The sequence below is a fragment of the Varanus komodoensis genome, unplaced genomic scaffold, assembly GCF_004798865.1.
Source record: "Varanus komodoensis strain SLA01 unplaced genomic scaffold, ASM479886v1 scaffold9, whole genome shotgun sequence".
NCBI lineage: Eukaryota > Metazoa > Chordata > Lepidosauria > Squamata > Varanidae > Varanus > Varanus komodoensis.
In genome coordinates, this window is record NW_025336598.1 from 30394289 (window position 1) to 30422025 (window position 27737).

Sequence of the window (27737 nt, forward strand, 5' to 3'; positions counted from 1 at the left end):
TCTCCTTCATGTTTTCCCCCCATTAGTCCATTTGCTAAAGCAGACTTAGCTCAAGAATCAGAAAGTGGTGTAGTGGTTAAGAGTATGGGACTGGGACTCAGGCGATCTGGGTTCAAGTCCCCGCTCAGCCATGGAGCCAACTGGGTGACTTTGGGCCAGTCGCAGACTCTCAGCCCAACCTGCCTCACAGGGTTGTTGTTGTGGGGATAAGATGGGGGAGGAGGAGATGTAAGCTGCCTTGAGCCCTTTGTAGGAAAAAGGCAGGATATAAATCGAAAAATAAATAAATAAATAAATAAATAAATAAATAAATAAATAAATAAGAGTCATCAACAATCAGTCATTTGGCTCAGTGCCGTGATTCTGCACATGATGAGAGCAGGACCATAACTCTGCATAAGGTGCCATATGTGAAGCATGAGTTTTAACAGTATTTGTGATCCTAAGGCTAGTTTGAGGGAACAGCTGTAACACATCCCATTTATGTAAGTGTGAAAATTCCCAAGATTCGGGTCTGCTTATGGCCACACATGTCCATAACACTAGGTAGCATGAATACAACACATTTTATTATTTCAGTGATTCCTTTAAAACAAGCATATGAAATGCCTGAATCCAAAGTGCTAGATATTCCAAAAAGTCTAGCATAATAAAGGCAAAAATATCATGCTGCATGTGGCATGGACTTCTTGATGCTTCTGTTTCTGTGGATTATCTTTATGATACAAGCTTCCATATTATTCATGTTGATAATGTAGTCTTTTCACTTCACTGCAGAGCACTGCTTCTGAACTAGATAGCAGGAAAAGGCGGTCAAGTTCTTTACAGGTATCAATGGATTTACTGGATGATCCCACCATAAGGCAAAGAGCAATGAGTATAGCAAGCATAATCACAAACACAATGGAAGGTAAGCACATATGCCTTAAAAGCATCATAACCTTTTGGTTCTAATGCCTTCCCTTGGCTGGTAGGTCTACAGATAAGATTATGAAAACATCTGAGAAATGATAGTATTTAAGTTAACACATCTGTTTTCAGTGGTATGTCTTATACGTAGTGCACGTTTCCTGGAGTACACTGCTGCATTCATCATTTAGAATAAAAAGTAAATATAGTTGAAATATTAATGCAAATATGTCTGGAAACTTCAATAGTCCAAGTGCTAACATAGGCTCTTGCAAAGCCATTAACTGAAATCTGATGCACGCTCCCCACCCTAGCAAGGGAGATCAATAAGGTATAGCCGGTGTCCTCACATCTGTTTGTCTGACTGCAAACCTTATGTGCAGATCGATTGCAGGTCAGTGCTGATATGCGCTTGAATGGAGGGATATAAAATGATCTCTGCGCACATGGCATAATTTGGCTGGGGATGCACCTCCCCATCTGCCCTACTGCATGTGTAGAAATGAACATCCACAGGTTGTGTTCAGCATCTTGTTCTATGTTGCTGTATCTGTCCTGCGGTGAAGGGGAAGGGGGATCATTCATCTGGACTGCATCTGGGGTAGACACTTCCTGATGACCACCCCATGGCTAGTGTTTAAAACACCCACCCAGAACCCTGATGCGCTTTCAAGTGCTGTGCTTAGCGTTGTGTGTGTGGTTCGGCCAACTGAGTGCATCATGTCAGTGGAAGCCGTTCTTTCCTACGGGAAGAAGTAAAACACTCCGCTGGTAGCAAAGCCTTCTTCCTTGGCATGTTGGGCAAGGTACCCTCCTCTAAAACCCAGCAAAGGAGAACCTAATGCACCTTTGGGCAGACTCAGGCCAGATTTATATTTTACCCCTTCTGCCCTTCACCTATCACTCTGCAGTCCAGCTTTTTTCAGAGCAAACGGATGCAGAAAAATTACCCCAGCAACTTTAAATAGTTCTCTGTAAATTCTATGATGCAGTTTCTTGCATGCGTTCATGTACTCCAATCTCAGATACTGGAAACTTTGCTAAGAAATAATAATGTAATGCTACAGATGCATCAAGGCATATAATACATTTAGAAATTGCAAATCACATTTTAGTTCTGTACTTTTGACTTAATCAATATAAAGAATTAAATGACTATTTGGTGTTTATACTCCCTCTAGAACTTGAAGAATCCAGGCAGAAATGTCCACCATGCTGGTATAAGTTTGCCCACACTTACTTGATTTGGAGCTGTTGTGATAGCTGGTTAGAAATAAAGAAAGTTGTTCATTTAATTGTGATGGATCCATTTGTCGATCTTGGCATTACCATCTGCATTGTTCTAAATACGCTCTTTATGTCCATGGAACATTATCCAATAGAGAAGTCCTTCAGTGACGTTCTTAAAAATGGAAACCTAGTAAGTCACATTTTACAATAAATCATTTTTCAAATGATAAATGTAAAATTGATTTTGCATACAGTCCTCCAAATCTACTCATACCTGGGAACAGGACAGTATAAGGGGCTGGTAAAAGCTAATTATCCTTCAAAGCAGAGGTGGAATAATTGCAAATATTATGAGGTGCAAGCCCCCTTCAGGCATTTTCCTCCATGAATTAAGAGAATGATGCATTTCAGGCAACACTCTGTGGCTCAATAGACTCCTAGAGCTGAAGCATAGTAGAGTTGGGAGGGACCAAGAAGGCCATCAGGTCCAGCTCCTGCTCAATGCAGGATCCCAGTTTAAAGCATCTCTCCCAGATGGCTGTCCAGCTTCATCTGGATTGCATCCAGTGTGGGAGAGCCCACAACCTCCCTAGGTAACTGCTTCCATTGTCATACTGCTTGAACAGTCAGGAAGTTCTTCCTGAGGCTCAGTTGGAATCTGGCTCCCTGTAACTTGGCCCACAATTCTGTGTCCTGCTCTCTGGGGTGATCAAGAAGAGATCTTGGCCCTCCTCTGTGTGACAACCTTTCAAATATTTGAAGCATGCTATCACATCTTCCCTCAGTCTTCTCATGGCTAAATATGCTTGAGGACCATTTTTTTCTAGTCTTTCCTCATAGGACTTCATTTCTAATCCCCTAAACATTTGTGTTGCCCTACTCTGAACCTTCTCCCATTTATTTGCATCTTTCTTAAATTGTGCCCAGAAGATGTGATACTCAAGATGAGGCCTAACCAGTTCTTTGTAAAGAGGAACTTACACTTCACATGACATGGAAGTGATGCTTCTGTTAATGCCCTTTTTGCAGCCACATCACATTGTTGGCTCTTGTGGGCGCAAAGATGAATATGCAGCCTCCACTTGAGAATTCAGTCAGTCAGTCACTTAGTTGATTTTGGTCAGAAAGTTGTCAGTTTTAGATGACAGCACACAAATATACAAAATAAATATTTACAAATCTGATCTATGGTACTACCTCCATTATAGTCAGATAAGGTATTGCCTAACTGAAACTACAGACTAAGAACAGTAAGATGCAATTGTACAGGAATAAAATTTGTGCTCAACATGAAAACTCAGGCACAAGTAAAATCCATGTTCATCAACCCAATAGGCCTCTTTAGCTTATCACTGCAATTGCAGTCTAGTTTTAATGGCCATGGTTGAAATTGGGCTGCCTCCATCGTGTCACCCAGTTTATTATCTGCCAGCAGAACAGGAACAGAAAACTGAACCTTGTAACCCACTCAGGGAGTGTTATTGATTAATGTGGTGGGATAAAATCCAATAAATAAATAAATCCAATGAATAATATCAGTATTTCACAGGCTGGATAAAGTGATTGGAGTCATAAAATAGGCTCGGGTCTTTGTGAGATTCACAGTTTAGTAAAAAATGGGCAACTGTTTTGGTTTAGTCCTTTTCACAAGAGCAAAATTTCAGATGTGAAGAAGACCCTACAGACCCTTCTGTTATCACTGATAGTAAGCCATGTCATCTAGCCATTTTCTCCTCAATCCAGAGATATTTAGAGGTGAGGTCGTTCACTGATGGAGGGAGACTGCCCAGTTATAAACCAAGATGTGCAGCTGAACAATCCCCTTTGCTATCAGTTAAACAAGCCTACATAAACCTGAAACAGACCATGATGGGCTTTCATAATGTGGCAACCTCTGAGTGAGGGTTGCATATTCAAAATGGCAGATACACACTCTGTGTGGACAGCAGTCTCACAACAGGTTAAATAAGCCACAGTGGGCTGCCATGTCATGAAAACATGAAATTGGGTAGGTTGACTGCCCCCTTCAGACCTCAGCATTTTTAGAGACATCCCTAAGGGGAAGTCTACTCAGCCAAGTTCTTCCACGAAACCTGCCCTCTCTTGGGTGATATTCTACAAGTAGTTCCATGTTCCAGGTCAGTTCTTCTCAGATCCAACACAGCACCCTGCAAGTTCTCAGCCCAGCTGCAAACTGGTCAAAGATGTGCAGTCTCTCATTTTCATTGTGTTCAAGCAATACTCTTTATTTTTAATTTTAGTATGAATAGGCAACAAAACACAATACATGCTTTTTCAAAATAAGAAAAGAAGCAGATGCTGTGTGCAGTAATGGACTGTGTTTTGCACTTAGGTCTTCACTGGGATCTTCACTGCAGAAATGGTCCTCAAAATAATAGCCATGGATCCTTACTATTATTTCCAAGAAGGCTGGAATATTTTTGACAGCATCATTGTCAGCCTGAGTTTGATGGAGCTGGGTCTTGCCAATGTGGAAGGCCTGTCAGTCCTGAGATCCTTCAGATTGGTGAATACAATGCTAAACAACATTACTGATTTGATTACTGGTTTCTGTGATTAGGGCTGGGGAATAATGTGCAGTATTCCCTGTAACAGAATTGTTCTTGCAAGGATTCAAGACTTGGTGCACTCCAGCTGATTCTGCATGGGTCTACTCTATGCATCTTTAGAGTCACGTCACAGCAAGACATACAATGGCCCTGGAACTGATAGAACACACTCGGGTCCACAAAAGTCTCTACCTGGGTTTGCGGAATCCACCAGAATGAGGAGGAGTAGCTTGATTAGGGATGAGCAGGAATGTCCAACTCAAGCGATTTAGCAGAACTCTGCGTGGCATCTGCATTTCGCTAGGGGGCAGCAGCGCTTCATGTGCTTGCTGGTTTACAGGGCTCACCCGTTGTGTAGCAGGCACTTAATGCTAACGCACTGCTGCATATCCGTTTCACCCTGGTGTGATGCAGCCAGCGGATTTGCTTTCACTGGCTGCTGCATAGCATAGCTTTCCTCCTGCAGTGGAGAGCGTGTTCTGCATCTCAGGCAAGCCAGGCTCTGATTCTGTGGGTGGGCTAAAAACCCGTGGGCCAGATCAGGGGGAATAGTTTATAAGAGGATTGTCTAAGTCTTCCCATTTTTCTGGGCAAGGGCTAAAATGTATATGGAAACAGTGATTCCTCCTTGAATTCCAATGAGAACTCTAATGTTAATTTGATTGAAGTTAGCAGTAAATATGCATTAAATGCATGTTTAGAGATAATGCTGCCAAGTTTCATTTTCTTTAAATACCATGTACATAGCATACGGCACTGTACACATAATAAAGGGTTTGTCAAGCCAGGAAGTGTCTGTCCCAGTAACAGTAGGAACCTTTTCATTCAATGTGCCAAGTGCTAAGAAAGGAAGAAGGGCTTCTAAGCAGTTTTTGCTGGACTCATCCAGAACAGCCAAGCTAGCTTCAAATGGGGAGATATTAACCTTTATTTCCACTAGTGGCTGCTAGCAAGGAAGGTGTGCCTTACCTTGGCAGACTAGTGGCTACAGAGCATAGCTCAGGGAGGGAGTGAATGAGGGAGTGAATGAGTGAAGCCAAAGCTTTCCCCAGCAGAGCCATGGCACTACCCATGGGATTACTGGGACTACTCATGGCTCGTTGTCCTTCTAGCTGATAGTGGGATCCTGGGTTGCATGTGACTGGACTGTAGGCATAATCTTCTCCAGGTTTCCATATATTTATAAATTCCTCATTATTGTTTTCAGCTTCGAGTCTTCAAGCTGGCAAAATCGTGGCCAACTCTCAACATGCTGATAAAGATTATTGGGAACTCAGTCGGGGCTTTAGGCAACTTGACCTTGGTCCTGGCCATCATTGTCTTCATTTTTGCTGTGGTTGGTATGCAGCTGTTTGGTAAAAGCTATGAGAGCTGTAAGTGTAAGATCTCGGATAACTGTAAACTTCCACGCTGGCACATGAATGACTTTTTCCACTCCTTCTTGATCGTGTTCCGAGTTCTTTGTGGAGAATGGATAGAAACCATGTGGGACTGTATGGAGGTGGCAGGCCAAGCCATGTGCCTTATTGTTTTCATGTTGGTCATGGTGATTGGAAACCTCGTGGTATGTAGTCAACCACCGTCTTTTCAGCCATTTTCTTACACAACTGTGAAGGGCTTGTTTTCGATTCATTATCTAATAATCTATAGCTATTATGATAAATGGGGGAAACCCAATATATATGTACATTTATTAAGAAGGCTTCTATCCCACCTTCCCGTTAAGTATTTCAAGGACTATCTTGCCCTGCTGCCCTACATTAATGAGGCTGCTTCAGCCACTGTTGGGGAACATGAGGCTTTTCAGAGGTTGTTGGCTTGCATCACCCATCAAGCTTCGGTCTGCCTAAGCACAGGCAAGGGACGATGCAAGTTGTAGTCCAACAGTATCTGGAGGGCCACACTTTCCCATCCGTTCCCTAGAGCTAAACAGGCTTTTGACATGGGCTACTCAAGCGTGCTCTTAAGGGTCTCCCAAGTCTCAGGTTTTCTGGTGTGATCTTATACCAACAGACTGTTTCATCATAACCAGTCCAGAGCTGCTATGCTGCAGCTTGACAGTGTGAGCCCCATTCCGACAAGGGGCAGGGGTGCTCCCATGCCCAGAAGCACATTTTCAGAGCATGGCTCTTTCCTTCTGCCCACACTGAGGGCCATGGTGCAGGCAGAGACATCTACATCCACGGTAGGTGAGTTGTGCCAAGTGCCAGCCCACAGCTGAGCCAGTCGGCATCAAAGATCTGCTGAAGATAAGGGGCTCCTTGGGGGAAGCCCTGGGCACAAAAGCTGTTGTCACCAGACAGTAACATCACTTGGTCAAGGAGGTTGCTTTTTCCTTTCTCTTTTCATGGAGGAACTAAAGATGACAGCATGTCGGAAAGCGCCCTGTGTTTACTTCTACTGTGGAAGAGCATTTTCAGGAAAGACCTCTTTAGAGTTCACATTGAATTGCTGTTGTGCTGCAATTTCCCAATATTTCACCAATTAACAGTGGTTGGAGTATTGTGGAGTCTGTCTTCCTGAATAATAACAACAATTATGATGACAGTAACAGTAACAACAACAATAGAATTACTTCTGTGCCTTCCTTTGGAAGGCTATAGCTGATCCCCACCATAGCATATACTTTGAATGCTTTGTTCTGTCTTTTCATTCTATGTAGAAAGATTTCAAGAGGTACTTCTCTCTTTCCCTTCTGTATACCATAGGACATGCTCAAGCCAAACTGCACCTGGGTTAGCCACTAGCTCAACCCTAAAGTGCAGAGGGGTGCTTTTTTAACAAATAGCCAATGCGGAGTGAGGGTGGGGTAGAGTTCTAGGCTGCAGCGTGGGAAATAGGTGGACTTTAACTTCACACACACCCCTTGTGGACTGAATCTGGATCTGCACATGCAATTGCCATTGCAGAGAAGTTCCCTGTGTTTCAGTGGGCCTTTTTATTCCAGCACAGTTTTGGAAGGAGAGCGGGGCAGTCCAGATCAGGCACTGACTGCGTCTTTGTCAAAACAACAACAACCCCTGTATGTAAGGATGGAGCTACATGACTAACATCATGTAGAGTTTGGCTCCAAACAAGCCTCTGTCCCAATAATGTGCTAGTATTTCCAGTTTATTTGTGCTGCTTTATCTCCGCATAATATTCCCTTCTTCTTTTTTCACATATTTAGTGTATTTACTCAGACCACAATATTACCCCTTTGCATTTAAAAAATGTTCCATATGATTGTGTTGCTGTTATTTAACAACGGCAAGATAGAGAAGTTTTTTCCTTCAGTTTCCCCATTAAGAAGGGAGGGTGGGCGAAACCATCTCTATCTTGCTGTTGTTTTTCCCCCCTTTTTTCCCCCTTCAGTTTCCCCATTAAGAGGCTGCAGGTGGTACAGTGGGTTAAACTGCTGAGCTTCTGGGCTGGTTGATCGAAAGGTCGACAGTTCAAATCCACAGACGGAGTGAGCTCCCGTACTCTGTCCCAGCTCCTGCCAGCCTTGCAGTTCGAAAGCATACAAATGCAAGTAGATAAAAAGGTACCACTTCAGTGGGCATGTAACAGCGTCCCATGGACCTCGGTGTTTAGTCATGCCGGCCACATGAACATGGAGACTGTTTGCAGACAAACATCAACTCCCTCAGCTAGGAAACGGAGATGAACACCACCCCCTAGAGTCAGGCATGACTGGACTTTAATGTCATGGGGAAACCTTTATTGCTGGCTCTCTTAGCATTGTCATAACTAGACAACAACAAAGAAATGATTCATTGAAATTAATTCTAGAAACACAAAAGCAGTTTTGTTTTGCTTTGTTTTTAAGGAAGTTATTCTGAAATAGAAATATGAGCTCATGAATTAAGCTTAAAAACACATAGGGGGAAAAACTAAATTGTAGCAATTCAGAAATTAACTGGAGAAAAAGAGCCTAACTGAGATATTTTCCCCCCAGGTACTAAACCTCTTTCTGGCCTTATTATTGAGCTCTTTTAGTTCAGACAGCCTGGCTGCTCCAGAACAGGAAACGGAAGCAAACAATCTGCAGATTGCTATAGCAAGGATACAGAGAGGACTAGATTATGTAAAAAGGAAAGCACGTGAATTTGTTCAGATTGTCCTTTTACAAAAGTGTAAGGGATCCCCTGGAGTCGTTTCAACGGATGAACAAAGTGACAAAAAGGGTGCATGTGTTCCTAACCATACTGTGGCAGAAATCAACAAAGGCCTTGGTCCTCACAAGGCTAGAACAACAACTACAATCTATCTGGACAACAGTGATCATATTCAGTCTTTCATAAACAACCCAAACCTCACAGTGACAGTACCAATAGCTGTGGAAGAATCTGATACTGAAAATGTAATTACAGAGGAAGTTGGCAGTGTATCCGAGCCTGAAGACAGTAAAGAGGTAAGACACTAAATCCTTTCACCAATTTATACTATGCAGTTTTTGTGCACTTGATTCATTTGGGTATGTCTTCAGCTGTGAGCTTAAGCTTAGATGCATTCATATTTTCATCCATCTTAACCTCTCACTTATTGCAGCTGCTTTTTCTAGAAGTCTATATGATTGTGAATACTGAAGATGGCAGCATTTGTAACTTTTCATCCTACAAAGTCAGGGCTGTATATACTTGTTCCATGAATTCACAAACAGTCAGTTATACACTTCTGCACATAGGTGGGTGCAGCTAGCAGAGTGGATCTAAAGGAGAACAAACTATATATGCAGGTGGAACACATGCTAAAAAACAGGTAGCAATTCCAGCATACCACTTGCCACGAAGTGGTTCCAAAGGTATCTTGTACTCAGTGTTCTGAAGTCGTGAATGATGTTTCCACATCTCCAGAAGTGTAGCTACACAATCCAATAAATGACAAAAATGAAGACGGTGGAGACACTTCTCCTGGATTAGGAAACAACCTATATTGGTCCATGGCAACCTTTTAAGTATAGAAGTAACAGGGCAACAACAGCCTAGTGGTCTGTGTCAGAATATCATGCAGTGTACTTAGGAAGCTGTTTTATGCCAGGTTGGATTATCTGACTGCTCGAATGTGGCTCAACTGCTAAAAGTTGAGCTACTGCCTGCCTTGGGCTCCTGCACCACCACTCCCACTCCAGTGGGACCATGAGGAAGAATTCAGAAGTGTTTGCTTCCATTATAAAGTAAGCACAGCTCATTGTGGCATCTAAACTCAAACAAACTGAAGTCTTAGCTATGGTTAGTGAAAAAAATAAACATCAAGCGTAGTTTATGAAAGTAATTTGTTTTCACTAGCTATAGGTAAGATTAACCATAAACTAAACCAATTAAAGGTGATGTGGCAGCTTCCAGTCTCCTTCTTGCAGCCCCGTGGGAAGCAAAGGAGGTGCATATCAATGAAACCTAAGTTTCCTGAGTTGATCAGAAGTCCACATCAACACTCGTTCCAGCTTGTGTCTGTATTGTATTTTGAGTTTGGAGTCTTTTTTTCTTTTTTGTTTGCATAGTTGTGTGCATTTGATGCACATTTTTTCCTAATATACGTATCAGTTGTGTGCATTCTTCAAAAGCATTTTTCTCCTGACTAGAGTAATCAAAAGTGTGCATTTTTCAACTGCCTTTTTGTTGTTCCATAAATCATGTTGCCAGCTCAAACATTTATAGGCTCTGGCCACAAATCATGCTTGGGTCAAAATGACATGAACTTCATTTGGTTCTAGGACATGCAAACTGGATTAATTTTGATTAAAATGAACTGAAACAAATTTTTGATAGATCCCTAGAAGGGAGTGGCAGAACCCATGGCTCACTGCAGTTTGCACCTAGAACACAAAATGCGAACCAATTATGTCAACTGCCCAGAAAGTGATCTTAACTAACAGGCAGTATAGAACTTAAATAAATAAATACTTTATCATTATGTATGTACCTGGATATTACCTGGTCACTGTCTTGGGCAGAGCCTTTTCTCCCTGTCACCTGATATCTGATTCTTTGACTAACTGATGCTCTTCTCAATAAAACAGAAATGGTTGAGAGAGACAGAACGTTATTGCTGATATTTGTCTGCCTTTGAAAGCAAGTCCAGAAGTACAGTGTTGATGCAGAGAATGCTTTTTAACTGACTCAGCCACTTCTTTTTCTTTATGTTGACTAAAAGATCACCCTCTTCCTACTGTATAAGTCTTCACTACATTATGAAGTTTGTCCCATTTTTCAGACTTAACCTGTACTTGTACAGCCGTGATCATGTTATTTCCAAAAGTAGAAGCACAGAAGTGTTTGTGCCTTCAGCGTCGTTTCCTATCGTTCTCACCTCTCGCAGGACTAAAATCAAGCCGGACCAGCCGCTCTGGTACATTTTAACCAGGCAGACCAACGTGTGTCAGCTCATGTGAGCAGGTTACCTCAGCCAATGCGGTGTCCATGCCCACTGCTGAGGAAAGACTGACTGGCGTGCATGATCAGCTACAGTGATGTGCCACCTTCATCCATTGCAGTAGCAGTAGCAAGACACGCAGGCTGACCTGTCATTTGAGCCCTGTGACTCACATCCCACCATAATCAGGGCAGGCTGCAACTTTCTCCGTGTTTGGCAATTTTTACATAGCATTTTGATAAACTGCATGGTCTGTGGATATGCTTGGGCTTGGATTATAAGAGTGTGTTTGGATTTAAGAAGAGGTTGTTGTAACCTTAATCATTGAGTTGCATTCAGTAGTTTGCCTTGTGTCAAGGAAGAGGACTGTAGGATTCAACCCTCATAGTAATGCTGTGCCTAATCATAGAGGAACATTTAGGTCTTTGAATACAAAACTAATTGGCAAGGCAGTCTAATGCATGTTTACGTGGAAGCCAGTGCCAGTGTGTTTAATAGCATAAGCATCTATAAGTGGGATACCACCAGAGTTATTTATGATTGCCGCGTTTGCTGCATGTTTTATTTATTTAATTTATTTATTTGGAATTCTTGTATGCCACCCCATTTGCATAAGCCTCGGGGCGGCTTCCAACATATAAATAAATATCCATATAAATACATATAAAAACTGGAGACATCCTGGTATAATAATTTAAAATCAATCAATAAATCAGCAATTATTAAAATATTGTTTAAATAAAAAGGTCTTGGCCTGGCACCGAAAAACAAATAGTGATGACGCCAGGCAGACCTCTCTGGGGAGCGCATGTTGTACCTAAGTCCTTTTCAATCCTGGACTTAGTTATCCTATAGAGGCCCCCTATAGATGACCACATTGTAACTTCCATCATGAAGCACACCACACAAATTCTCTTCTCCGTGCCCCTTCCATCTGCTATGCCATGCCAATCCTGAAGAAGCATCAACAGCCAGGGCTATATGAGGGGCAGACAATCTGTCCCACAGGCAATTTCCATGTATTGAGTCAAAAGCTGGTGACAGAATGGCTAACACAGAAAAGAGCCGTGCTTGTTTCTTAACAGACTTTCCAATAAGGTGATTCAGAGTGAAAAAGTGATCAGCTTGTTCTTCAAACAAAACGCAGCTGCGGGAGACCCCCTCCTACAGCTTGCTGAGTAGAAAGGTGGCATATATTTTAGAAGGCCTATCCGGCAAACAATCCCATGTATCATTCTGAGCAAGTTGGGGGTTACCCTCTTTAAAGATAGGATAAACGGCAATAGTTTCCAGACTGGAGGAATTAAACCAGTCAAACAAATCTCAATTAATTATTTAGCAAGAACAGGAACCTACCTGTTGGAGGATGTTTTGAGTAATTCTGGGGACAGGGAGCCTTTAGCTTGGGCCTCATTAAAGCTTAATCAAATCAAACAAATCAAATTAACTGTACATGAAATTACTAGTTCCTGGTTAGGAAGAACTCCACGATCAGCATAAGAGGGGAAAACTGAGGAAGAGCTATATAATTCAGCAAAATAATTGTTCCATTCACCAGCTTAAACCTGGGTTGCAAGGATGCAGTACCACTATTTGCAGTAGTGGCAAATGTATGCCACTAATTTCTGTAGCAGCTAAATCCAAATTATGTAATAACCTTGCTGATGGGGGCAGGGGGTTAAATGAATGAGACATTTATAAAATGATCTGAAGTTGACAGGTGCTCCTGGGTGGCTGCTTCTGCTTTCAGTTCATACATTGTCTAGAAAATTTTGTCAGAGTTCTCCTATCTATCCTGCAGTACTTGTCAAACCAGGAGAATGATGAGCCTGAATTCTGATGCAGAGCCCAAGAGGCAATCAGTGAGGGTTGCAGACCTTCTACCCTCTGTTTCCAGTACCTACTTGAGGGAGAAGCTTCTCCCAAAAGACAGTGAGAGCAAAGTCAGATTAGCTCCTTTGCCTTCACAAAAGGAGCTCAGAGACTGAGGAAGGACCTCAGACCCCCACTAGCCAAGCCACAGTTAAGCCTCCTCGTGTATGGGAAAGCTCCTTTGATATGTGAACTATGCGCTTGTCAAAATTTCCTAGGCTGTATCCATGTATCATACATCTAATTCTTTGGAGGCAGTCACCTTAGTGCCATGCAAAATTGCCTTACATGTTTGATATGATGCCTTCTGGATTTCTGAATGCTGTTAAAACAAATCAATTTTGGAACAGCATTTCTGTGTGCCCTGCAGAACAGCTATAGAGGACACAGTTTCCTATATAATGACCCTCATGAAAAATGTCTGCCTGACACTGGAAAAATGTTGTTACATCAGTTGTGTTTGTGCACTCTTTGATAATAGTCAAGAATACTCACATTACAATGTATGCTTCATTATTTGCATTGGCATTCAAGAAATTTGGAGCCGATTTGTGGCTCAGATTTGAATATCTTCATATTTCTAACATTTGTAACTAAGCAAGTAAAATTCTCTCCTATTCCACAGAATCATAGAACCATAGAATAGTGGAGACGGAAGGGACCAAGGCCATAGGGTCCAATCCCCTGCTGTTGCAGGACACCAATTTACACCATCCCGTTCATGTATAAGAAAGCTCCTTTGATATGTGAACTATGCATTTGTCAATTTGCATTTGCATAGTTACATTTTACAAAATCTTCATTCTATCAAAGCTTAGCTTGCTTCTACATGACTTAGGTGTTGTAAAACAAGCCTGTTTTCCAACCCTGGGAAGGAAAGACTTGAAACCGGTCCTGAAATTTGTACTAATTTCCTAAGCTTTCAATCAAAACAAAACAAACTAGTTCAAATCATGACCCGTTTTAAAAGAAAAAGTAACAAGATATTCTATTTTGGGATATTGATGGGACAAATGGTGGGTTCAGAAAGACTAACAAACTGTGACCCCATTTGCACAGATTGTGGGAGCCGAAAAAAATAAAATAATCCAACATGTGTCTATTTTATATGATAAATTCACATAATCCTAATAGAAAACCATAGTGCCAGTGCCCAGTGAGATAAAATTGATAATGACCACTTCTTTGTGAAATAGAGAATTGGCTGAGCTAATAATAAAATAGCGAGAGGATGAAACTGACAAGGATGTTTACTAAAAGAATGCACTGTGTTCAGACTTGCAAATGCACTAAAATATTAAAAATGGGGGGATTATGGAAATTTAAAAATATAGACCTCCATTTGTGCAAAAGACACAACATGTTCAAAGCACCACTTGTGCAAACTGTGTTGCACACATTTTCAGAGCCTCCCTCCTTGGAAGTCCCACCCCACAATAATCTGTTTCCATTTGCCAGAATGAAAATGCTGTGGAAGTCCACGAGGCTCCATCGGAATAGATTTCCCATCATCACACATCCCAAATAGTAACTGCTGCATTGCCATGTTTATGCAACTGGCACAAGCTTTTCCAAAGGCCTTGCATGTCTCAGAAGATAATGGAAGGGCTCAAGATGTGTGTGCAGTTTGCTGAACGGGGTTTCTAAATTTTTAAAGGAGATGGAGGCTGGCCCAGCATTTCATGGTCTCAACCAGGTCTGGAAAGAAAGAACGAGATCTCAGCAACTGCTGACCTCTTTACCCCATATCGGAGGCCCCGGAATTCGAGGGCAAAGGTCTGCTGCTCCCCAGAGTCTGGTCAGCAAAGTTGGGAGAGTTAGTGTGGCCCTAGTGGCCAGTGCGGTACTCAATTTTCTCACCTTTTGTGGCCTTCCAACCAGCAGAAAAATAAGATCCAGGTTATAAGACCAAGGGAAAGGGTGGGTCTTAACAGCTAGTCAAATGCAATATGCAAGACTATAAAGCATGTTTGCTACTTACATGCCACAGATGTTAAGCCTGAAAGTCTTGGCTTACTATTTCTATGCTTTGGGGTGCATCTGATAATTTTTAAGTGCCCTAACAAATCCTTTAACCCAATTGGTTTGGTTTGGTTTAAATTTTTGCCTCTGCTTTGATATAATCCAAAATATTTTGAACAAATGATCTTACTCGGAGCACAGTACCAATGAGATCAGAGTCTTCAACCCATTGCAAGCCCTGCCAGCAAAGGGATTTTGCCTCCCATTTACCTTGAAAAGCATTTTCCGCCAGACAGGCCTCTTTTGAGCAACAAAGCAGCTCAGGGATATGCATGCCTCTTTTCTTCCCTACTGACCTTCTTTGAGGTCACTGTAATGACTTTGGAAGATGGGAACAAGGGTCAGATGAGGAAATCCCCTCAGATGAGGAAATCTGCCTTGAACTCATACCTATGCCTATGCCGAGAGCAACGTTGAAAGAAGAGCCCCCATGAAAGTTGGAATGGGTGCACTGGGCCATAGGGTTGCCCTGTTAATCTGCAAAGAGCTTCCTGAATTGTAAGATTGCACCGTATTGCAGATGGGTTTTCCACCATGCTTTTTACCAGCAATTCCTCTTCCCACTTTCATGTTTGTTTCTCTAATGTAGAGAAAGTGTTCTATGAAACTTAAAAGTTACATAGTTATTTTCTAACATTTCATTGATCATAATGAAGTGTTACACCTAGTATTGCTGTTCGGATGTCTAGAATTTTTGTAGCAGAATATTTAGCTATTTTTAATAATCCAACAACAGAGATAAATATAATCTAAAATTATTCATCATATATTGGTTATAAGAGCTTTTAAAGACCTTTTGTTTTACAATCCAGTTCAGAATAAATATACCCTGTCATTACTACAACATTTTGTATCAAAAATGCTATCTATACTAGAATGATGAAAGCAAAATATTAACATAATTCATTAGGAGAAATTTATTAGTATGTTCCAATCCAGAATTTCCAAGAATGCCATCATTAATTTCTATCACAATATGATGCTTCTCATTTGCAAAGTTTCTTTCACTTGCACAGAGAAGCAGCAACCACAAATGGGGATCGGGCATGCCAGGCTGAGCTACAGCACGAGAGACACAGAGCAGGAGGCAAAGTGGTCAAGTTTTCCGCCATTTTTGCCAAGTGTCTCTGTTGTCTTTTAACACAAGCCATCATGCCAGGTACACACATGACAAACCACTCTAAAAGCTGGCCACCCCAAACAACCCAACAGCAAGCCATGGGTTCACTGGGTGCCTTAAACTGTGTCTGGATAGCAAACGACAGGGAAGCTGCCATGCTGACTTCAGACATTATGAATCCCAAGCAAACAAGGCTGACAACACAGAGAGATTTGTCGCATCATCTGAACCAGGTCAGTGGCTCCCTAATGTTATGAGAAGGTGGATGGTGCTTGCTCATTCCTGGAATTACTGCTTCAAAGATAAGAGCCCGAGTTTTAAGATGTAGCTCACAGTTGTTCCTTGTGTTCATTTTTACTTTAGAGTAGGTTTTAATCCTTTCTTCTGATGTGGGCCCAGTCTGCCCCCCACCACCACACGCACACACGGACATAGCAATCTTTTTGCTTTATGGATTGCTTGTTTGCAACAGAAATGTCAGGCATGCTTCCAGACCTGATCCAGATTTGGTCATCTGGTTCTTTAATGTAACTCCTGTATTGGGTTTAGGAAGAGAGTAGAGAAATTAGGCCTTTCATTTTTCACACACCCCTCCTCAAGAATTGACTAGCCTAGCCACAAAGAGAAGTGATGTATTCATTTTATTTATAGCTTGCCTTTTTCCTGCAAGGAACTCAAGGCAATCCTTCTGCTCTCCATTTTGTCCTCCCAACAACCCTGTAAGGTAGGTTAAGGTAAGAGTCACTGGCCAGCCCAAAAGTACTCAGTGAGTTTTGTAATCAAGTGGAGACTAGAGCCCAGATCTCCCAAGACTGTGGCCTGGCACTCTACACACTACTGGCTTCTGCATGATTGTGAGACTTGAGTGTCTATTTGGGGAGGAAGCATATTTCCCAAGGGAATTACTTGTATGAGTGGGCAAGGCTACCAATGAGCACCATGGCAGGTAACAACAACCTTATAGCTAAATATTTAATGTCACTGGGCTTCCACTTGGGTGGAAAGGAGTCCTTTTGCAAACATGACTAGAACTTATTAAAGTATAAATTAGTACGTGTGTATTTAAACTATATATTTTAAATGGAAGAAATACATGGAAATAACATCTGAATACAGGAACTTGGAGTAGCACGATTGGAATTACCCTATCTATTTTTTCAGCATGTGCTTTCATCATTCCTGAACTCCATCAGTATCAATGCACTCATGTCTGATGTTATATACTATATGCAGTAATAACATTGTAACAGGTTCTAGAATGCCATTATCCAAACTAATTTGGTTTATTTTGGTGCTCATTCCTGTCTATTGTTCACATGGTTCGTGCCATTTATTTTGATCCTGCCCAGGACAGTACCTTAAATTAGGTTGCAGAAGCGGTCAAATGTGGCCACCGCCAAATCAATGCCATCGCAATCTCATCTTCAAGCTTCTCTAGGATTAGAATGAGTTCCCTTTTGCCTATTGACAAGGACTGGCATGTGCACCAGAGTAACAGATAGTTTTGATTTCTGTGCACATTCATGCACTGGCGACAGAGAATGCAAAATAAAGGCTGTGCGAATGACATGGATATGCTTCTTTCATTGTTGAAATGTCAGAAATTAGTTATAAGTTGTGCTTGTTGGGAGGAATGAAATCATATCAGTAATGGCCTGTGGCACTGGATTAGCATTAAATCTTTAAATATTTTCCCTAACTTAACTGGCTTTACTATTTTCATACGATGAAAAATGGCGAACAGCATACAATACATAAGCATGATAGGCCGTAGCCAGGGGTGACTTTGCACTGGTGGAAAGCGCTTCCTTTGTGTATGGTGAGTGGGGCACCCAGCATTTCCCAGTCATGCCCCCATCTACTACTATGATTTTCTCAAGCAACCTCCGACTTCCCTGAGCAGTTCCTCAGAGGAGCCAGAGGGGGCGCCAGAGGCACTGGCAGTCAACCAGGCTGAATCCCTGGCCTTGAGCAAGTGGAAGTGCTTCCTGCTTGCACAGAACCATGCTGGATAAAGGCCAGTGCTGACAGCTGCTGGCATGGGCAGGGGATGATCGCTGAGGGAGCCTACATCCTTCAAGAATAGCTGAAATTGTGCAGCTCGTTGCAATGGACTGTGCCTTTCTGGTGATCCTTCTCATGCTATTCACTTGATTTCTGTATTATGAAGAATATTCTCAATTAAGCTGTATGGAAATTTTACCAATTAATAGTTAATCATGCCTGAATGGTTAACTAGGATGGGATTGTTCTTTAAAAGCAGCCAATATCAGAAAGCATATCAGAGGAGAGGGTCACATGTGCCATTACTGCTGATTCTCAAATATCCTTGTTCAAACCGACACCAACCATTTTTTTAAATGGATCTCGTTACCATTTCTGCACAAAAACATTTGACATTTCATTTGGTAAGTAATGCAAAGTTTGTTCAAGTTAGGGATATAGATTGACATGTGGAGGTGTTCCTAGGCGCTTGCTTTTCTGAAAATCTGTTTTTTGGCATGTACATATGCAGTATATACACCACACTTGTGTGCTTAGTCTACATCAAAGTTATATATTTAGAGACAAAGATTTTAAAATGTTTTGTGGGTTTTATTTACAGAAATTAAGTCTTTGCAGCAGCACTGAATGTAGCACAGCTAATGTTGCTTTCCTGGGAGAAGAAGAGGCCGATGCTGCGTCAGAAACTCCATCAGAACCAAAGCCTTGTTTTACTGAAGGTATCAAGGGGGACCATCTTAACCATGGTGGTTGCATGTGTAACAAACTTGTATTTGGTTCAGGCACATCTCTGGTGTTTGCTGGGCCTTCTGCCCTCATTTTGTAGTAATGTTTCCTTACCTTTCTTCTTCTGTTCATGTGTGTTTCTGTGTGTGTGTTTGTGATCTCCCAACAAAGGACAACATTTTGTGGGTCTGACAAAATAGGTCGGGCCAAAAGTAGTAATAGTTGTTGTTTTTTAGTTATAGAACACTTTTGTTCTAAGACAGCTACTTATCAGAAGTGAGTTAACTCTGGGGTATGCGATTGCCTCTTGTAATGATGGAACCATTTAAAAGAATACTTCATGGAAAAGATGCCAAATAAATCTAGGACATATTTGTGGTCAAATACATTTGACCTTGTGACAGTTTAGATTTTGTAGGTGTTTGTTGATTGGTCTTTAAATCCCACATATTCCTTTTCTTAGGACATACCTATATCATAGACTTCAGTGGATTTAATGTGATGTCAAGTTCTGTACTGTAGTTTGATGAAGGACTTGAAAGGTTTCTAACAGAAGTTTCTTTGCATCTTCAGCAAACTACAGTTTCTGGTTTCTTTGAGGAAAGTCATAGCAATTATTGTCCATTTAAATTTGTAGTGTAGAAATGCCCAGAGTCTATACAAAAAGGGAAACCACATTGCTAAGGTATTTGTGGTTATTGGGGTGGGGTGTTGAAAATCATTTGTACTTCGTTTTCCTGCAGCTTTTCAGTGTGCCTAAAATCCAGCTGCAGCCTGGTCAGACTCTTCCTACCAGGAAATTGCTATCTGATCCATAAATTCAAAGTGGGAGTTTCCTTTAAGTTGTTTCTTCAAATGAACAGTTCTGATGAAACATCTATCATGGCCAGAGTCAGCTGCTTGACTTCTCATTCAAGGAAGCCTCACACACTCCTGACAGTTGTGGCTTTTGGCAGGAGGCCATTTTCACCAGTCTTCACTGTAGCTGCTTGTGCCTGCTGTGATCTGCCCAGGAGGATGGGTTGGGGCACTCCTCAGAATGGCAGGTTGCATGGGAGAACGCAAGGAGAAGTGGGGATTGGTGACATTGCCTCCTCCCTTTCTCTTAGGAGGCTGCTCATGCAGAGTCAACCTTGGTCCATCTAGCCCAGTATCATCAACAATGGCTGGCAGTGGCTCTCCAAGAGTTCAGGCCATATTCTCTGTGAGCCCTAGCTGGAGATGCCAACGATCGAAGGTGGGACCCACCATATGCCCTGCTCCTGAGCTATTGAGTCTCTGTTGGATAAATGTAAAGGGCCCTTCCAGTCTCATTTTCAGAATGGCCTCTCTGGATTCAGCTTGTAGGCTGTGGCTGTTAAATTTTATTTCAGAATTCATAAAACTGAAGAATCATAGAATAGTTGAGTTAGACGGGGCTGTGAAGCTCATTGGGTCCAACCCCTTACTGTTGCAGGACACCAGTTTACACCATCCCACTCAGATGGCTGTCCATTTTCGCCTTGAATGTCTAATGTGGGAGAGCCCACCACCTCTCTAGGCAGCTGGTCCCACTGTCCTATTGCTCTGACAGTAAGGAAGCTTTTCCTGATATCTAACCTGAATCTCAGTTTTCATAATTTGAATTCATTATTTTGTGTCCTATGCTCTGGTATCAGTGAGAAGAGATCTTGACCTTCCTCTTTGTGACAGCCTTTGAGATACCTATAGAGGGATATCATGTCTTCTCTTCTCAAGGCTTCTCAGTCTTCTCTTCTCAAGGCTGAACATGCCCAGTTTTCTCAGTCTCTCCTCATAGGGCAGTGTTGCCAAACCCTAGATCAGTTTTGTTGCCCTCCTCTGGACCCTTTCTAAGCAACCAATATTCTGATTTCTAGGTTGTGTTCGGAAATTCAAATGCTGTCAAGTCAGCACAGAATCTGGGAAGGGCAAATGCTGGTGGAACCTTCGTAAAACCTGCTACAGGATAGTGGAGCACAGCTGGTTTGAGACCTTCATTGTCTTCATGATTCTTCTCAGCAGTGGTGCTCTGGTGAGTGCTTCACCTGGTGCAATTACTGCAACTTTCTCTAATAGCACACCCAGATTCTGTACTTTGTGCAATGCAGTACGAGAACTAATTGGAAGAGAATTCTCCGAGGTGGTCTGTTGGCGACATATAGGTACACAAGGGGGTGCCACATGGAGGTGAGTTGTGACCTGTTTTCCCCTGCAGAGGAGGGCAGGACGTGTTCCAATGCAGCAGAGCTCAGGGAGCCAAGGTTCCTGACAATTAGGACCCCAAGGGTATGGAATGGGCTTCCACGGGAGGTGGTTGAAGCCCCATTGGTGAGGGTTCAAGGACAGGCTCAGCATGCACATGAGCGGAGCTGGCTGGAGCCGGGGTCAGACTAGATGGCCTGGGAGACCCCCTCTGACTCGCTCTGTTTCTGTATTTCTATGTTATGATTTGAGTAGGGAGAATTAGACAGGGTGCTTAAACAATAGCCGATGCAGGTCAGACATTAGCCAACTGCTGGAAGGCCTCTCGTCCCAAGGTTCTTCAGCCATGCGTGGAATGCTTGTGCCCCACCAGCTCCTTTTGGCCATGTAGCCTGCTTAACTCTGCCTTTGGAAATCAGTGGGGACAGAGTAGCTCCACTGACTTCCAAAATGGATGGCAAAGTGGCAGGGCAATTCTCACCAAGAATTCAGGCATTCTTGGTGAGTCTGTCCCTGCTCACATCTGCTGGTGAACAAGTTTTTCAGATTCTTATAGCACGTCAGGTTCTTACAATACTAGCAAAACCTGGTTGTTGAGAAACAGCCCTAGAAGCAAAACAGCACCAAAAGATTGTCTCTCTCACATTGCATTCAACACTCTTAAACATTGTCATCTGTCACTACCCATTGCCTGCTTGTCAACCTTTAAGTCCAGTTTCATTTAAGGTACTATTATGGCAAGGACAATTGAGTAGACGGAGTGCGTACTATGTTGCATTAAATAAAGACAGAAGGTACTCCGGTGGAATAGTCAGTTGCAGATATCCAGAGTGCAATATGCATTAATGGAAAACATTTCCTTTAGAAATATCAAACATAACAGAAAGAAGATCTGCCTCCCACTGCCACCGCCCAGTGCCCCCTTCTGCCAATGTGGCCTTAGTTATAGCTGCATTTCCCTTTGCAGGCCTTTGAAGACATATATATAGAGCAGCGGAAGACTATCAAGACCATGCTGGAATACGCTGACAAGGTCTTCACGTACATCTTCATTCTGGAAATGCTTCTGAAGTGGGTGGCTTACGGCTTTCAGGTGTATTTCACCAATGCCTGGTGCTGGCTGGATTTCATGATTGTTGATGTAAGTACCAGTATTGCTAAGCAGCCTTCTTGGTGAGCCCTGCTTCATATATCTCTCCCACTTTTTGTAGATTGTTTTCATTTATTAAGTAACCAAGCATGCACTGACTGAACAGGCATTGCATGCTATTCCACAAAGCAAAGCTGCATAGAAGACCTGTTTGGTCCTGATGCTATAAAGGCTTCCTTGGAGGGATGCTGTGCTTATGGCCTCGTGCAGTGTGTTCAGCGAGAGGAGTGCCACATGAAAACAGAAGATTTATGCCATAACTGTGAGTAGGAATGTGTGGAGGCTCAGTAGAAGCTGTCCCTTTGTCGTAGGGTTGGGACAAAATCTAATGGAAATTCTCCCTAAAGCATTTGCAGAATCCTCATGCTTGGCCCGGTTAAGCCGAATGAGTCAAGCCAAGAGGAAGCCAGCAAACACTCACAGAAGTACGGTTTGCCACTGGCGGCCATCTTCTGCATCAGTTGCAGAGGCCCCAAGGCTGCTTCAGGTGGCCAGAAGAGGGACGCTGCTTGCACCGCAGTTGTGTGAGGCTGCATTCCTGGCAAGCCCTGCATGGACCACCTCCTTCTTCCAGGTCCGATGCAGCTGCACTGCTGCAGGAGGTGTGGAAGAGGGACGGTACTTGGGCAGCGGTCCTGCAGGGCTCCATTCCTGGTGAGCCACATGCAGACAACCTTCTCCCTTGTTAGGTACAGCAGCACAAAAGGGATGCTGCTTGTGCAGAGAGTAATTCCTGGCAAGGATCCCATGAACGCAAGGCACGAACACAAGGCACACTCACTAGGAACTCGGACACCGGGCACGACAGAGTAGACCTGAGGCCCGGGAGCTGAGCCAACAGATTCCCACCCCATGAAGAGATTCCTCTCACATAGCAGGGTCCACGGGCTTCCTCCCGTGCTCAGCCCTGACCTGGAAAGTGAGCCGAGCCAAGAGGATGCCTGCAAACACCTGCGGAATGAGTGTTGCACGTTCGCCCATGTCATCTGTAGCAGCACAAAGACTCACGCCCTCCATCAGGACCTCCATCCGCTGGGCTGCAATAGTCGGCTGGCCGTCCCCTCCACCACAACCTGCCAAGTGCCTCTTTTCAAGGGCTCTCCACCGCTACGTGTTCATCTTCACTTGTGTACTCGTGGTTCCATAGATGTGTGGGGGGCGGGGGCATACTGTGTCTTGACAAGGGAGCAGTCTCCCCTTCCATAGCTCGTATTTGCTTGCTGCCATTATGTATTCAGCTCCTGAAGGAAGCTGGCCTCCAGCATGCTATCAGTGGCTACTGGCCTTGCTGGCCATGTACTGCCTCCATTATCGGAGGCAGCATGTCTGTGTATCCCAGTTGCTATGAGCAGCTTAGGTCATCCTGCTTCAGGGATCCTCTGGGCAGCTGGTTTTCTGCCCTCTGAACAGAGTGCCGGACTGGAAGGACCATCTGATCCAGCATGGCTTTGCTTATGCCCAGCTGCAGATTGGTGTATCACATGACATCACACTGCGTTTCCGCCCCACCTTTTTCTTCTTGCAAGGAACCCAGGGCAGCTTGCACAGGTGTATGACAGCTTTCCTCAACACGGTGCACTCTGTGTGTATTGAACTGCAACTCCCATCAGGATGGTTGTAGTCCAGCTTGTGCAGAGGGTGCCATTTTGTGACAGGCTGGAGCATGGCACTGCTCAGTGGCTATATATGTGGTGCTGCAGTTCTTAGTATTGTGCCCAGTCATGGAATTCATTCTGTCTTCATTAGTGAAGACAAAATTAATTCAATTGAATGTTTCAATTGGTTAAAAAACAGCTGATTAATTTGGGCAGTTAGGAAACAATAAATTGGTTAGGATTTGTGGAGTCTCAGTTCAACAAGAATACCATCTATGATGATGCACCAAAAACAAACAGATACTGCATTATAATTCACCAGCCTATACCAATCTAGTGCCCCCCAGGTGTGCTGAACTACAAGCCTCATACCCCCCAGCTAGCATGGCTGACCGGCCAGAATAGACTTGAGTATACCTGATACAGCCAGCTTACTGAAGCTAAGAAGGCTTTGCTTTGTGAGATGAGTTTAAGTTCTTTATCCTCCAAAGTATACCCAGTAAATGCAATCACCACAGAATCTGTCTTTGAACATGCACAGAGTGGCTCATTGATCTCAATTTAAGCTACTACTTCTAGAAACCCTCCTTTTGCATATCCCTTCTGAAAGGCCCTTTTGGAGGTGAGCACACCTTTTCTCTGTACGCCAACCCTCTAGGTCAGGGGTCGGCAACCTTTACCACTCAAAGAGCCATTTGGATCCGTTTCCCACACAAAAGAAAACACTGGGAGCCGCAAAACCCTTTTGACATCTAAAATGAAGATAACACTGCATATATCAGTTTTTACCTTAATGTTATGTACATCTTCATTATGATTTAGCTGCAGTTCTTGTTCAGTCACTAAAAACGGTTATTTTTAATCTTACATTATAAACTAGTAGGACCCCTTTTATATATTTTGAATAGGAGAACAGCTTCCTGAAGAGTCAAAGTCAGTGCTAAAGGGCTGCATGCATTAAACAGCAAACCCCATAAGTTCGTCAGCAGTAAAAGCAAATGAATCTACCTACATACCATTAAACATTTGGTTTTCTTCAGAAACTTTTCTTTTCTTCAATTTATCCATGGTTGGCCTACGGGGGTGGGGCGGGTGGCTCAGTAAATCGGCGCAGGTCCAGACCGGCGGGGCTGTGCCGGAGATATAGGTGTGTTTAGTGACTGATTAGCAGATAAACAGTCAAGTGCTGTGAATTGTGACAGGTCCCAAGCGCAGCTTTTAACATTCAGATGAAGCAGATTACATTGGGACAAAGAGAATCCTTTCAGCAGCGTTTCATGTAACATGAGAGCCTGCAGGAAGCTTGTTTAGCAGAGGAATGTAGCGATTTACTTAACTAGCTGATTTACTTAACTAGCTAGCCCTGCATTCCTGACTGGAGCTTCGAGCAGATCAGCGGCTGTGCCGGCGCATGTTTTGAGCGACGGAGCCGCAGCAGAGGGGTTCAAGAGCCACGTGCGGCTCCGGAGCCACGGGTTGCCAACCCCTGCTCTAGGTGACTAGCTGTCCTCTCCCGACGCCATGCCAGGGGGTCAAGAGTCATCCCAGCTTCATCTGACTGTGGGCTCCTTTCCCATGCCCCCTGTATGTCTTGGATATTCCCAGAGCCTGCCCAAGCACTTGGGAAGGGTGGCCTTGAGATAAGCACCTCCACTTCGCTCATCTCAAAGCCTGGGGCCCTTCCTCCCAGGCCCCCTCTGCCTCCTCCTCTTCATCGTCTGGCTCGGAGACCAGATTGGCATGGCCCAGGAATGTCGCCCTAGAACAACTGCCCCCTTTGCAACAGGACACTGCTCTTCCCAGTTTATTCTATAATGGCAATTTCCATAGTTCGGTAAATGTAACCATTCTTGTTTCTGGGTAGGTTTCCATCGTGAGTTTGATAGCGAATGCCTTGGACTATTCTGAACTTGGTCCTATTAAGTCACTTCGGACACTGAGAGCTTTGAGACCTCTAAGAGCCTTGTCAAGATTCGAAGGAATGAGGGTAAGATACACTTTGAACAAAAATCCAGGATCTCACCAGTGAAAACCGGTTGCAACATACCTGTGAGGTGTTTGTTTATTGGGCATAACGGTGTGCTTTTGCTTTGGTACTGACAAGTACATTCCTTACAAGGGAATAGTAACGGTAGAGAATAGTAATGTCATGGCAGGATTGCTCATGGTAACAGTACAGCCAAGCTGTACATAACTCGATGTGGGAAGTACATTTGTGGTGGCACATCTGTGGCCAATAATCACTATCATTGCAACTGTCCCTGATTTTGCATTACTGCATGCATTGGCCCTCCTCCTCCTCACAGCCACCCCGCGTGGTAAAATAGGCTGAGTGATCACGACTTGCCCACAGTGCCCTTGTAAGCTTTTTGGCTGAGAAAGGATTTGAGCTTCCGCCACCCTGTCAGCAATCTAACTCATGCTGTGGGTGATCCATGGTGCCCTCCAGATGTTGTAGACTGCAGCTCCCACAATCCTTGGCTGTTGGCAATGCTGCTGTTGTCTTACGAGAGTTGCAATCCAAAACATCTGGAGAGCATCAGCTTAGGGAGGGCTACTGCATAGACATTAGTACAGATTCTTAAGGTGTTTCACAGGTTTCAGGAATAAGCGTTTTGTGGCAGCTCTCTTGTCTGAAACTGCAGTTTCTGATGACCCTTTACAGCAATTCAACCAGGACTGAATGGGGTTACCCCCCTCCAAAGACTCCGGCTCACAGTTTGAATGTACTCTCGGACTTGACTCTGAACCTGGATGTCCAGATTTTGGTGGTGGCCGGGAGTGCATTAGCACAGCTGAGGCTAGTTCACCACCAGTACCAGTTCCTGGAGATGTCTGCTCTGTCCACAGTTACACGTGCCTTAGCTACATCCCACACGGACTACAGCAATGAGTTCTGTATGGAGCTGGTTACAGGGAACACATGGCTCTCATTGCAACAGCTTCATGGGCTACCTGACTGGTTCCCAAGACTTCCTGTAGAGACCCCTTTTTTCAAGATGGCCGTCCTCAGAGGCATGTTTAGTGACAACCTAAGGAGGTCTTTTTGGTGGCCACTCCCAGAGTGGGGAACTGTCTCCCAAGAGAGGCTAAGTTTGCATCCCCTCTGCTCTCCTTTCATTGTCAAGCAAAGACATTTTTTATTTAATATGGCCTTTATTAAATGGGTCTGGAGGGTTGGGTGCCGGTTTTAATAAGATGTTCTATGTTTTACTGTATTTTAATGTATTGTTTTGACCAATTCTACTTGGTTTGATTGTATGTTGAAAACCAATTTTTGGTAGAAAGGTGGATTATATTCACCTTTCTACCAAAAATTATATTCATCAATTATATTCAAGAAATTTTGCAATGGTGATAGTAAATGATGGTATAACAGACCAAATATCCCTAGGCTGAGGTACTAGACAGGGTTGCCCTCTTTCTTCAATACTGTTTGCTTTAATTATTTGAGAATAAAATTAAAATTAGCCTATTTGCAGATGATATATTATTAACAATAAAGGATCCAATTAAGGTTATGGACCAGATTAAAATACATTTAATAGATTTGGAAAAATAACGGGTTTACAAATAAATTGGAACAAATCATAGAAGATGTTATTTAATTGCAATAAAGTAGAAACAGATGAAATTAAGAGCAAGTTAGATGTAAAATTATTACATATTTGGGTGTAAATATTACAAAAATTTGCAATGTTTAAAAGAGAAAAATTTTGATAAGTTAAAATATGAAATGAATGAGAAAATGAATGAATTTAGAAAGAAGGTTTGGTAGAATAGTGGTTTTTAAAAGGTTTTTTATCATGGTTTGGTAGAATAGTGGCATTTAAAATGAAGATTTTACCTAAGATTAATTCCTTGCTTATGATGATACCACTTAAATTAACAGAGAAAGATTTGAAAGAATGGCAAAACATGATTAATAAATGTTGCAATAAGGATAAAAAAGCAAGAATTAATAAAATAAGATGGTATATGCC

At 43.0% G+C, this 27737-nt stretch overlaps 1 protein-coding gene across 1 annotated transcript in view; it reads left to right on the top strand.

Annotated features, from left to right (window-relative positions):
• LOC123017117 (sodium channel protein type 2 subunit alpha-like) overlaps window positions 1–27737 on the top strand; it is a 92539-nt gene that overhangs the window by 55124 nt on the left and 9678 nt on the right. Inside the window, exons 13-21 of the mRNA XM_044418256.1 lie at window positions 778–910; window positions 2091–2329; window positions 4493–4666; window positions 5917–6273; window positions 8650–9105; window positions 18683–18800; window positions 20685–20839; window positions 21977–22150; window positions 25619–25741. Of these exons, the coding sequence (XP_044274191.1) occupies window positions 778–910; window positions 2091–2329; window positions 4493–4666; window positions 5917–6273; window positions 8650–9105; window positions 18683–18800; window positions 20685–20839; window positions 21977–22150; window positions 25619–25741 (1929 nt within the window). The remainder of the gene's footprint in view (window positions 1–777; window positions 911–2090; window positions 2330–4492; window positions 4667–5916; window positions 6274–8649; window positions 9106–18682; window positions 18801–20684; window positions 20840–21976; window positions 22151–25618; window positions 25742–27737) is intronic.